Genomic DNA, 12,125 nt, shown 5'->3' with positions numbered 1-12,125 from the left:
ACCAATGAACAAAGAAAATCCCCTGAACTGCCAAACACTCAGTTCTCCCCCAACCAGAACAGCAGCTCCAGTGCATTCCTGGCTGAACCTTTGAGCTGCAGGTTCCCATTTATTATTGCCAGTGCCTGCACTTAAGGGAGTGAGGTGAGTGCCCATGCACGTGTGGCTGAGAGGAGGCTTCTCAAAACCCCAGGCAGGCCAGCTTTTTAGTTCTCATTTTGGTTCTCCCAGCTACTTCTTTGACTAACAGCTGCTTTTTTACCTCTTCTTGTGTTCCTCTTCTTCCTCCTTTTCCTATAGCTTTATCTGTACTTTTAAGAGAAACATTTATCCCCTTCTATTTGGTGCAATTGAGTAATGACTGCATTTATTCCTTGCTAGGGTGTGTATTTGTTCTGTTTGTGGTCTGCTCTAGAGAGGTATTCAGATTCCTTTGTTCAGCAGTGAGATTTATCTGTGTGCAAGCAGTCCCTTTAAAATAACATATGAATAATCAGTGAGAGGATGGCCATATTCAGTGCACTCAGGTGCTGCAACAGTCAGCACAGGAGCTTTCCCCTACTTTTATCTTCTCTCCCTCTACAGTCAGAATAACCTTGAGGAATGGGCAGGAGCATCCTGTGGGGTTCCCCCTGCCCCAGCACCCAACGGGGGGATGGAGAGATTGGTGCAAAGTGTCATAACTGGGAACTTGATAAAGGAGTGGTGGAAATGAGGTTAATAGAGCAAGGCTGGGGGATGTCAGGCAGCACAGCAGGACCCCTGCTCGGCAGCACCAAAGGCTGGTTTGTCCCTGGTGGCAGAAACACGTGTAGCAGCGTTTGCAGAGCCTGTGAGACACCTCCAATTTGTCACAGCCTTTATTAATTGTAATGGAGTGGGTGTTCTGTGTGTGTTTCCTTCGAGATGTCCACAAAGCCGGCAGCTCATTGTTTGGGGTTTGTTTGGAGTTGTTGCTTTCGGGAAAAGCTCTCACATAATACCAGTGGCTAGCAGAGGTGCTCTGCTCATCTGCTCTGTGCGTGGTCAGACATTGCTAATACCAGCTGGGGATGGTTGTGATTGCACTGTTACCAGCAGAGGAGGAAATACTCCTGCTAATGCCCTCTTTTGGCTCATGGCATGTTTAAGTAGGGCACGCTGAATGTTACGTGTCATGTGCTGAACTTCAGCCTTCCCATACAGACGGTTCAAAGGGAAAACAACATCCAGTTGGCACCCAAGTGTTGGTTCTAAAAAGTGCTTGCTGGGAACTCTTCTTTTCTTTCCTTCTGCCTTTCAGCTCTGCAGGACTGGTTTCTTAACAGGAAAGATACTGTTCTCCCTACAACACCTCTCTAGGCTCTGAATTTCTGTGCATAAGGGCACTTCTTCGGACTTGGCACCGTGTATCAGAATGGCCACGGCTTTAACCTCGTGTTTTAGGGACAGAGGTTGCAGGGAGAGCAATGGGGAGGAAAAAGGGGAAAGCCCACCTCTGTGTGCCTTTTCCCTACTCCCTTAGGACTGTTCTTGTCTGTCTTTGCAGAACCTGGAGCAGCTTGGGTCTGCCTGCACCCGGGCACTGTGTACAAACCCTTCCCCTCTTCCCTTTGCCACAGCTTTAAAGCTGCAGTTGGTGTGAGGTGCTGTGGGCTTGGAGAGTTTACAGCAAGCTGGTATATACCCAGCATACTGTAACCTCTCAGTGTCAGGCTCGGGAAGAAGTGTGTGCTCCTAGGGGACTCGTGAAGAGCAGCATGCTGTGTCCTGTTAGCTAACTGTCCTGCTGCTGTTAGTTACTGCTCTCACAAAGCTGGTCATTAGCTGCTGGAACAGATGATTTCCAGAGGATTATTTGCATTACACAATTTAATGCTTTTTAATAGCAAATTTTTAATTAAAAGGAGAGTCCTTTTGGAAGCAGCCTGAGCAGCTGCAGCTGAATTCTGTGTGGGTAATGTAATTAGAGCAACAGCTGGGGCGGGAGCTGGGCACCCAGCTCGCGGGCTGGTGGCGGCTCCTCGCGGGACACGTCCCGAGCCACAGGACCCATGCGAGGGGTGTCCTGGCACCCAGCTGGGCTCTGAGCTGCTGAGCTGGGCTCTGAGCTGCTGAGCTGGGCCCTGGCGTGGCTGCCCAGGCTGGGGAGCAGCCGGGCAAGGGGAGAGGGGCGGCAGCCATCTGCGTCACTCGTCACTTGTGCTGGCGCGGTCGGTAGCGCTCGCTGTGCAGCCTGTCGGGCCCTGTGGATTTGTGTCTGCAGTTGCAGCATCTCCTGGCACGTTGGAGAAAGTCTTTGCAAGAGGCCAGCAGGCAGGGTTTAGCCTCCAGTTTTATTCTCCTGCTTCTGGCCCACACTGTCTCTTGAAATACGTCCCTCGGGGTATCTCCTGCCTCCTCCTTTTCTCCACGATACAGGCAAGTGTCTGCTATCTGGCTGGAGACTGCTGAGGAGTGAAGCTGTGGCTGGCTGTAGTGACTGGATGACCTTTAAATAGTATTGTTCAATCCAGAAGATCCCAGAGCACTTCTGAGTTTGCCCTACTAAGGCTGTATGAAGGAGCTACTGCCTTGCAATTGCCATGACCCAGGAGATGACCAGGAATCTCTGTTGCCTTGTATTGGCTCCACTGCAAGTGCTGCAACACAGGCAACTTCATTTGTGAGCCCCAAGTATTAGATAATCACAGCACAGGGGCTGTGTTGGTGCTGAGGTAATTGGCCAATAGTGTCCCCCACACTCCCAGGATGCCCAAATGCTGCAGTTTACACTTTACACTTTACACTTAGGAACACTGATGAGCTGAGGTTTAGCTGGCTGCATTACCCTACCCTGTAGCTTAAACACTGTCCCCAGGGACAGGCAAAGACCAGTGGTGTGAAGGAGCAAGCACATTTCATCCCATGTTGCCTTCTCCTCAGCAGAGATGAGTAACTGCAAAGTGAACAGAATGAGATTCGTCCTGTGAAATTCTTCTCCAGCTCCTGTACTTACCTGCAAGTCACTTCAGTGACTACTTTGCTTGCAGAGATTTACTTGCAGCAGGTTGCCAGAAGCCACTGGTTTGTGGAGCACAAGGGGCTGGGGAGGGGCTGAGGGAATGGGAGTGTTGAGCCTGGAGAAGAGGAGCCTGAGGGGAGACAGCAGCACTCTGCAACTCGCTGAAGGGGAGTTGGGGGTCAGGCTCTGCTCCCAAGTAGTGAGAATGGTAGGACAAGAGGGAATGGGCTCAAGTCGCCCCAGGGGAGGCTGACGTTGGAGCTGAGGCAGAGCTGTTTCCCTGAGAGGGGTGTCAGCCCCTGTGCCAGGCTGCCCAGGGAGCTGGGGCAGTGCCCAGCCCTGCAGGGATCCCAAAGCTGAGGTGCTGAGGGCCAGGGGTCAGTGGTGGGCTGGGCAAGGTGAGGGGAGGGCTGGGACTTCAGGAGCTTTTCCAACCAAAACAGTTCTCTGATTCTCTGAAGTTTAGGCTGGGCATAATCTGTGTTTGTGACCCCAATATGAACTGGCCCTTTGCAGGTGACCTGTTACAAATGAGCCGCCCGTTGCCTTTTCCTGGCTTTCTGTGTTCCTGAACTTCACCTGGGCTCTTAAAAAAACCAAAAGCTCTTCTGTGATTTCTTCATGATTCAACTTTTGCATTCACAGAGCCTTGCTTTGCATGACTCAGCAGCAATTTGCATTGGCTCTTAGGTTGGTAAGGCTTGCTACGAGGAAGATTTTCCTCTACACTCGGTTGGTGTCACGCTCAGGTATCAGGGCTGTGGCTGCCTGCACAGGCTCACGTGCTGCCTCTGTCAGTGTGTTGCTGTCCCTCCCTTGGTTTTCTGTAGCTCACATCAGGGCTCTTTATTTCTAAACCAAAAACTGCACGTGCATGAGGATCTTTGAAGTATCATCCTGAAGTTTTGTTCTTGAGGCGAGGTTTGCAGCGAGACTCTGAGGACAGCAGGCAGAGAGAAGCAATACTCACAGCAGATGTCCTTAGAAAGTGCTTCAAGTCCTGGTAGGCAGCTGCTGTTGGGTTCAGTAACCGCAGCACATTGCCTGGAGCCACCGACTGTGGTTGGTACCAGGCTCTTTGCAAATGTTCTGGGTTGTTTTAGGGCCTTGGACCTGACACACACACCCACAAAGGACAGGAGACTATTTGCATAACTTACATCAGGCAGTGTTGGAGATCTGAGGTTTTGGGGAAAGGTTGTGGTTTGGTCTCCCCATTTTTCTCTTGTTACAGTCTTTTCCAGCAGGCTGGCTTTGTGGGAGATGCTTCCTGCACAGATAAGACCAGTTTACATAGGATGAGGCTGGAGACTGGGCTGAGGGAAGAGGAGGGTGCTTAAACCAGTCACCTCAGTTGTGCCTTGTGTGCAGTGATGCATCACAGCTCTTTAGCCATGCAGTTACAGGTGTGCATTTAAAATGGGACTGGCAGCTTTAGGCAGCAGTTTCTCCTCACCCCCCAGCCAAGTACCACCACAGTACCAGGTTCAGGACAGCATGTGAAGAAAGTTAGACCTGTTTGTGTCTTGCTGAAAACACTGTTCCATCAGTGTTATTTCCATTAGTTATTTCTCCCAGGATCTGTGTGTTTCCTGGAGACATCATCCAAGTGGTGATGCCCACGTTCTGCTGGTGTTGCTGCAGAGGGTGTTTCTGCCTGACAGCCTGTCATTGATTCTGCTTCTTCAGACAGCACTTGTCCTGGCATTGCTTACTGGTGCTGTGCTTCTTTCTTATTTGTCTGTAATTACTGACAGTCTTACAAAATTAGATGTAAACTCTACGAGCCCTCTGTTCTGTGGGGGATGGGACTTTCTTTCTGTGCTCTGAATGCTGGGGTGAAGCCTTTCACCATATCCTGTAACTGATCTAGTGCCTCACTGTCTGACCTGCTTCTGTTTGCTTTCCTTCTGCCCTCTCCTCGTCTGTTCTTGATAACCATTGTAGTAAGTGCTTCTTCAATCCATCAGAGACCTTTGACCTGGGAACAGTCATGAGATGAGCCTGCCTGTGCTTGGTGTTGGCAGGGACCGATTTCCCGCGCCTGTTAAGAATCCTGCTGCTAAGTGTTTGGCTCGGATGGAAACAGGCTCTGAGCTGCTGCTTCTGGGTGAGAGTTAATAGAAACAATCTACCTCATCTTCTGGTGAACAGAGTGAGGTCAGGTTCCATGGCAAGTACTGGGCTCTTTTGTAGCTGGGTTGTCTTTGGAGAGACCCCGTGTTGCTGTGGTGCAACTTCCCCGTTGCGGCGCGTCGAGCCTCCGTTTGTGCTATTGCCTTTGTCTCGCCTGCTGCGCCAGACAGACGTCACTGCTCCCCTGATCACAGCCAAAACAAGGCTGCTGGAGGATTTTCACAGGAAAGGTTGACTGGATGAGTCCTTTCCTTTTTAATTCTCCTTTTTTCTTATCCTGAGTGGCCAGTTTCTGGGGATCGGGGACTTACACAGGTGTGAGCAGCCCACGTGGGCTCAGCCCAACAGCTCGGTTGAAGCTGTAGGGATGGGAGTGTTGAGTGGTGTGTCAGGGCCAGCAGCAGCCTGTGCAACAGCTGGGATATCTTTTTCATGAGAAAAGGTCTGAAACAGAGCACAGCCCAGTATTTGGGTTCCTGTGACTCACTCTTGGCACTGACCATTCGGGAGCTTGTGTCCGGCCCGCAGGTGGAGAGCACCCACATGAGACATCTTCAAAGCAAAGAGGGCTCAGTGCCGTCTGCAGTGGGGCAGTGGCAGGTGGGAGCTGATACTTCTGTACCTTTATGATGAATGTGAACACAGTGTGCATCATATTTATGAGCCAAGGTGACCAAGACATTTTGTAAACGCTTTTGTCTTTGACATGAGCCGAAGGTGCTGGAGTTACCTGTGAATGGATGGCACTTCATGGGCTGGGTGAGCGGCTTTACAAAAGGCAGATGATGCTTTTAAGCTGACAGCCCCTGGTAGTTAGCACTGTATTAGGAAGCAGGACATTTTAACTCATGTCAGCAGAGTGAGCCATGGCATCAGAGCTGCTGATTGCAGGATTCTCGCTGGTCAGGAAGGCTCCCGTGGCTCTGCAGGAGAGGAGCCAAGCTGAAACGGTAGGGACGAAGGGCACTGGGTGCTCTCACTGTGCTACCACCAGGTATTGCTTTTGTTTCTTCCCATCACCCTCAGAATGAAGTAGATGTGGGCTGGGACTGAAACCACAAGAGTTTAGGTACATTCAGACTTTCCTCAGTCGGTTTTGGCTCCCTCTCTGCTGCCCATCTCTGTGCTGGCAGCCTGGTGCTTGGAGCTGGTGCTCCTGGGCAGGGTGGTGAGACCCACTCTCATCTTTCCCATGTAGTTTTGTCTGAGTTTTACTATCCTACCATTACTCCCCGAGCTTTGTCACCTCAGCAGATGAGATCCCAGGCAGGTTTTGTTCCAGCATGGCTCTGGGCAGTCGTGAGGAAGCAGCTCCCTTGTTCAGCTAATGACCTGTGTCCTGCCTCCAAGCCCTTTTGCTGTGCAGCCCCAGGGTGATGTACAGTGTCAGTATTTATGAACTGCCACTGTCCTCCTGTCATGGCTCCTCACCTAAGGACACAAATAGTGTTTCACTGTCCTTGAAGGCTCTTTCTGTTGCCTCTGCCAGTCTCTGCCAGTCGAATTGCTACTTCCTTCCCTTTTTCTGATGGGTCTGACAAAATTGCTTTCCTCAGGACAAAGAGACAGCACCAATCAGCTCCTTTATGTTTGATTTTCTGATGTAATTTGCTGCCCACATCTTTGTGTCCCAGCTTATGGTTCAGTGTTTCTCCCTCCTGCCTGCAGGTGTTTGCTGTTCCCTTGTCCTGGCCGCTGCCCTGGCTCAGCCTGCTGGTGCCTGTGCTGCTCCTCTCTCAGGATTTCCTTCCTGCCACTCTCCTCCGTGTTTCTTGTAGCACTCTGATGACCTTCCAGGTGCTGGAGGAAGGAGAATGCTTTTTTCTTTCCTGTGCACACCAAGCCTCACCAGACATGACCTTATAAGCACCTTCAGCTTTCCTTGAAGTTTCTCCATCTGTTCCTCTTCATAAGGTCTCTTCACAGACTTTTGCCCTGTGCCTCGGCTCTGGTTCAGTCGCCTGTCTCCTCATTCACCTCAGATGGTCTTGTGCAGCGGAGTGAAAACTGCCCTGCACTAGGAATCCCAGTGGCTGAGCCATTGCCCATCTTGTTTCCAGTCTGGAATGGAAATCTTTTCTCCTTGGGAACACCCTGCCTCTCGCTTGCTCTTTTGTAAGGCCACTTCTGCTGGTTTCTGCAGGCACTCAGGAGGCAAATGTCCTTGTGAGCACCAAGTTGTATTGCAATGAAGTTATTACAAAGCCAACTGAAACTGCTTGCTTGTAAGCTTCTTGAATTACTGTTGCTTTGCTGTGAGTGATTTGAGGAACATAGTTGTTCAAGGTGATGTGTCTCTCTTCATGCTGTAGGAACAGCACGTTGCGCCTCAAACAGCTGCCCTCCTGGTCCTGGTGACTGTAGTGGCTGGGTGGAGTGTTCCTCCCAAACCTCTGCAGGAGAAATGCTGAGGAAAAGAAATTGGTCAAGGGAGCAGCTCAGAGAGCTGTAGATAAAGGCAGGGAAAATAGAGGGAAGTGCAGGCAGGAGGAATAAGGGAAGAATGACATGCTTTTGGGAAAGGTACCAGCAGTGGTCTCTGCACATCCCAGCTGCTCTCAGTGTTGGGTTGGTGTGTGTTTGTGTGCATGTGGAAGGCTTAAGCAAAGGCAAGTTGCAAGGAGCATTAGAGGAAAGCAGGAGCTGTTCCATCTGAGGTAGGAGCATGTGCCAAGTGCTGGTTTGAAGCATTCCCAAGACGATGATGGTAACTGACGTCAGGCTGCAGTCAGAGGTGCAAACTGACCTCTCCTCCTGGCAGAGGGAAAATCACTGTGCTGGGAAAAGTCAGCACAGGTCACCTGTGTGTTATGTGGAAGAGAATGGAAAACAGGGAAGAGAGGCAAAGGTACCATTAAAGAGACAGAGCAGGACAATGAGAGTTTTCTTGTAGGGATGAAAAGGGTCATGTTTTGGTCAGTACTAGATGACAGTGACTGAGACTCAGTCTGGTCTCAGCTGGTTGCTTCAGCTGGGTGAATCAATAGGGAAAGACTGTAGACAGTCACGTGAAGAAGACCACTTGTCCTAGTCAGGGTGTGAAGGTTTAGGAACTGAGCCAAACAGGCTTTGTGACTCTGATTGGCAGGGGAAACAGTGAAGGTTTCCAGCAGTGGAGAAAGCAGAAAGTAGAGGGTAAGTAGCAATATGAAACAAAAGGCTTAGTTCCTCCTCTTGAGTTAGGATTAGTGCCTGAGATCCGAGGAACACCAAAGTTCCTTGTTCCACCAAAGTTGTATGGGAAGAGAAGGCAAAATGTGAGCTGGAAGGATGGAGTAAGCAGATGTGGAAGCAGAGTACAGAGAAGGAAAATGAACAGGAGGTCAAAGATACTGAGAGTTTGTTGTGGTGCTGGGGAGGGTGTGTGTGTGTGAAGGACACCCATCTGCTCCGCTGAGACAGAGAAGGAAACAGGTTGCTAAGTGAGCACACAAAGCGAAGGGCATGCAGGAGTCATAGACTGATGGGGTTGAGGGAGGACTTGGCTGCATGCATGGGCTTGATTTGGGAGGTGTCACCTTTGCTCCCTGCCCTGAAGTCTCCATTTGTTGGTTGTGTCTTTGCAGTGCGGCTCCACGACAGTATTTCAGAAGAAGGTTTCCATTACCTCGTCTTTGATCTGTAAGTGTCTTCCTTTGGCTTTGATGCTCCTCCAGTGATATCAGGCACGTGGATGGTTGACTAAGAGTGGAATAAAAAGCACCTGCATTCATGTGTTTCTCTTTGGAGACTCTGGCCTATTTGACAAAAGCCCACTGAGTGTGTGGTAGGGGATGGAGCAGGATGGGATCCCCCTGCATGGGATGGCCAGGGGTGGCTGCCCTGTCTAGGGAGGCTGTTTGGCCTCTGCCTCAGAAGAGAGGTGTTTTGCCCCAGCTTAGCACACAGGAAGCTCTGCAGAGGTGTGTGGGCAGGTGGCACCCAGTGTCAGCAGTGTCCTGTATGCTGCTGATGACACAGCATCCCAGGAGGCCGGTCACACACGTGTGCCGTGGTGCTGGAGCTCTGCCCTGGCTCCCTGGGCCACAGGTCCCCACACAGGCCGTGGCAAGGGGCCCAGAGGGGCAGCAACGTGCATCCTGTGCTGCCTTGAGCTGGACTTGTACAGGCTCTGTAACCTCCCTTGTTCTTTTGCACCCAGGGTTACTGGTGGGGAGCTCTTTGAGGATATTGTTGCCAGAGAATACTACAGTGAAGCAGATGCCAGGTAAGACTGTTTCCAGACCCTTCTGTGCATGTGCCACGTGTGTTGGCAAGTGGAATGAGTTCCCTGACTGCTGTTCTGTGCATGACTTTGTTCTGACACTCGTGCTCCCTGTCTGGAAAACAACAATTCCTCCTTCTGCTGGTGGCATGAAGCGTGGTCGTGGCTCAGCCTGACTAGCTGCAGCTCCAGCTCTTGCCACTTGCAGATGCTGTGCTCTTTGCTGGGAGACCCCTTGCTGGCAGCTTTGTCTGCCTGACCTTTCTGGTGGGTGGTGTGTCCTTAGTGAGCAAACACAGGGGAGAGCTGTCCTGTGCCTGTGAGAGCTCTGCCTGCTTGGCCTTGGCCTTCTAGGAGGGATTCCAGTGAGGGTGTTGCTGTTGGGCAGACACATTCCTTTTGCCTGTGTGTAGGTTTCTGGGGCAGTGGGGAGAGGGGCCTTTGAGGGCTGTTTCTGTGGGAGCCCTCTCTGAGCTGGTTGGGGCAGTGAGAGAGGGACAACGTGTGAGAGCAACTCTTGCATTTCAGTATTAAAAAGCTGTAGGGTTAATGCTCTTGTTTTCCTGAGTGTGTCCCCTCTCCACTGCGAGCTCCCTGGAGTGGCCTGTGCCCATCCCGTTGCTGCTCATGCAGGGGGGTGTTTTGTGCAGCAGGAGCTGAGGGTGGCCTCTGGCCCATCCATCCACCAGACACGCGGCAGTTGGAAACCAGGCTGGGATCAGGCAGCTCCTGTTCTGCTTTAGCAGGGCCTGGGGGTGATATTTCACTCCTGATTATTCTGCACCCATGTTGTTATCCCATCCAGGAATTAGGGGAGGCGTGAGAGGACAGAGGTAAGGAGGGAGTGGTGGGTGCTGCAGCTGGATGAGCTTCATAGACAGTTCTGTGGGGACATCACACCGAGTGCAAGGAGGGAGGGAGTGTGACCTGGTGTGTTAGTGTAGGCACTGGTGTGGAGTCTGGGGCTGCTTGTTTGCTTTCCCAGTGAGACACAAACAGCCTCTATCTCCTGGGCACGGCACGGTGCGTCCGAATGAGACATCGCACCATGTGCTCTGCCGGTGGCGACGGCCCGTGGGCTCGTCACCTCTGAATGAGCTCCTGGCAGCCAGCCCTGAGCCCTGGAGGGGTTTCCAGAGGGCTCTGCAGATATTGTGGGCACAGCATCTCAGGCAGATACACAGTCACTCAGACCCTTCTGCCTTGAAGTCGGGAAGTTTTGAGGTTACCAGTCATCACCCTTCCCCCTGCCCTTGCCAGCGCCTGTTCCCTCAAGGGCTGGCGGTGACGGACACCACTCAGGGGAGTGGCGGCAGGCTCAGGGCAAGAGGAGAAGCGTGTGCTGCTCTGTGAGCCCTCCTCGGGGTGCTGGGCCCTCTGCCTGGCAGCCAGCCAGGCCTCGCCGTGCCCAAGATGACAGTGGAACTCCTCCCTTTCCCTCCCCAGGCCGAGCTGGATTCCAGAGCGGGCTGGGAGAGCGAGGAGCGAGCTCTGTGCCAATGTGCTGCTCTTGGCTCGCCTGGGACACCTCACACTTTTGCCATTTTTGGCCAGAAAATCTCTCTCGCTCAGACTCGGCTCTGTTCTAATTATACATTTTTGTTTTGGGAGCGGGGAGACGGCGGTGGACTCCCAGCCTGAGGGTGGTGCTGCCAGCTCCAGAGGGCTGGGGGGAGCAGGGGCACAGGGCTGCACCTCCTCTGCTCTTCCACCCCTCAGCTTCTGCCCGTGTTTGCCGGTAGCCCGTTCCCTTCCCTCCGACATTTCCCTCAGTGCCAGTCGGTTGCCCGGGGCTTGGCAGAGTTCAGCCGTGGGGGCTGCCCGGTCCTGCAGTGAGGACACAGCCCCGTCCGAGCTGCCCACATCTGGCCTAGCTCTAGTTGCCAAAACCTCTCCTCCATTCCACATTCACCCCTGGGAGCTGAGTGGATGCTTAGCAGAGGAGATGTTTACAACCAGGAGGCTCAGCTGTGTGCTGCTCTGTGCTCACACATCAGGTGTCAGTCCCGTCTTGCTCCTGCCCGTGTGGTTCCAGCAGGGAGAGGGGCAGGGACGGGCTTTTGTGGGAGCTGGAGGAGCGCAGCACACTGCACTTAACAGGGAATGAGTCTGCTTTTCACATCACTAACCCCTTAAGTGGGATCTGTACTTAAAAGGCACCCAGCAAGCGGGTGTGTGCACGCATTGTGTATGTGAAGTGCTTGAGATGCTGCTCTGAAAGCTTTGCAAGCTGGCAGGCGCCCAGGAGCCCTGATCCTGCCTCTGCTGGGGAGGCTGCTGCTCTGACAGTCGGTGCTTTGCTCAGGACTGACCCAGCAGAGTGTCTCCTGCAGCCATCCAGCCCTGCTCACCCCATCCCAGCTGCTGCTCGCAGATGCTCAGGTGCCTGTGTTCTGCTGTGTGAGCCGAGCACTGCAGCCTGAAGGAGCAAGTGAGATGCTTCACGTGATGGGGAGGAGAAGGAGAATGATGGGAGGTAGGAGAGAGGCTTTGTGGTCCTGCTGTAGGTGGGATGTTTAGCATCCTGTTGCTGAGGGGGCTTAGGGGTATCAGCTGTGAGAGGACTGAGCTGTGGCATCGAGTGGGCACAATGAAGGCATTCAGCCTGGGAGCTTGAACTCTCCCTGGTACAGGTATAAAAGCTGGGAGACAGTTGTGGGGCGAGATGGGATGCAAGTGCATGTGTGTGTGTGTTTGTGCATAACTCTGTCTCTCCCTTTGTCTTGCAGCCACTGTATTCATCAGATACTGGAGAGTGTGAATCACATTCACCAGCATGATATCGTGCACAGGGACTTGAAG

At 52.5% G+C, this 12,125-nt stretch overlaps 1 protein-coding gene across 8 annotated transcripts in view; it reads left to right on the top strand.

Annotated features, from left to right (window-relative positions):
* The window catches only part of CAMK2G (calcium/calmodulin dependent protein kinase II gamma), a 118,319-nt gene that overhangs the window by 56,995 nt on the left and 49,199 nt on the right, over nucleotides 1–12,125 (top strand). For all 8 annotated transcript variants that reach the window (XR_009819153.1, XM_062000830.1, XM_062000832.1 and 5 more), the window contains 3 exons: nucleotides 8,686–8,740; nucleotides 9,261–9,326; nucleotides 12,053–12,125. Coding sequence is in view for 7 of the 8 variants with exons in the window: in XM_062000830.1 (XP_061856814.1) it covers nucleotides 8,686–8,740; nucleotides 9,261–9,326; nucleotides 12,053–12,125 (194 nt within the window). In the remaining variant the exon portion in view is untranslated. The remainder of the gene's footprint in view (nucleotides 1–8,685; nucleotides 8,741–9,260; nucleotides 9,327–12,052) is intronic.

Source organism: Colius striatus, chromosome 8 (genome assembly GCF_028858725.1).
Source record: "Colius striatus isolate bColStr4 chromosome 8, bColStr4.1.hap1, whole genome shotgun sequence".
In the NCBI taxonomy this organism is placed as follows: domain Eukaryota; kingdom Metazoa; phylum Chordata; class Aves; order Coliiformes; family Coliidae; genus Colius; species Colius striatus.
Note: the sequence above shows the minus strand (reverse complement) of the source record. Positions and strands in the feature narration are given on the sequence as shown.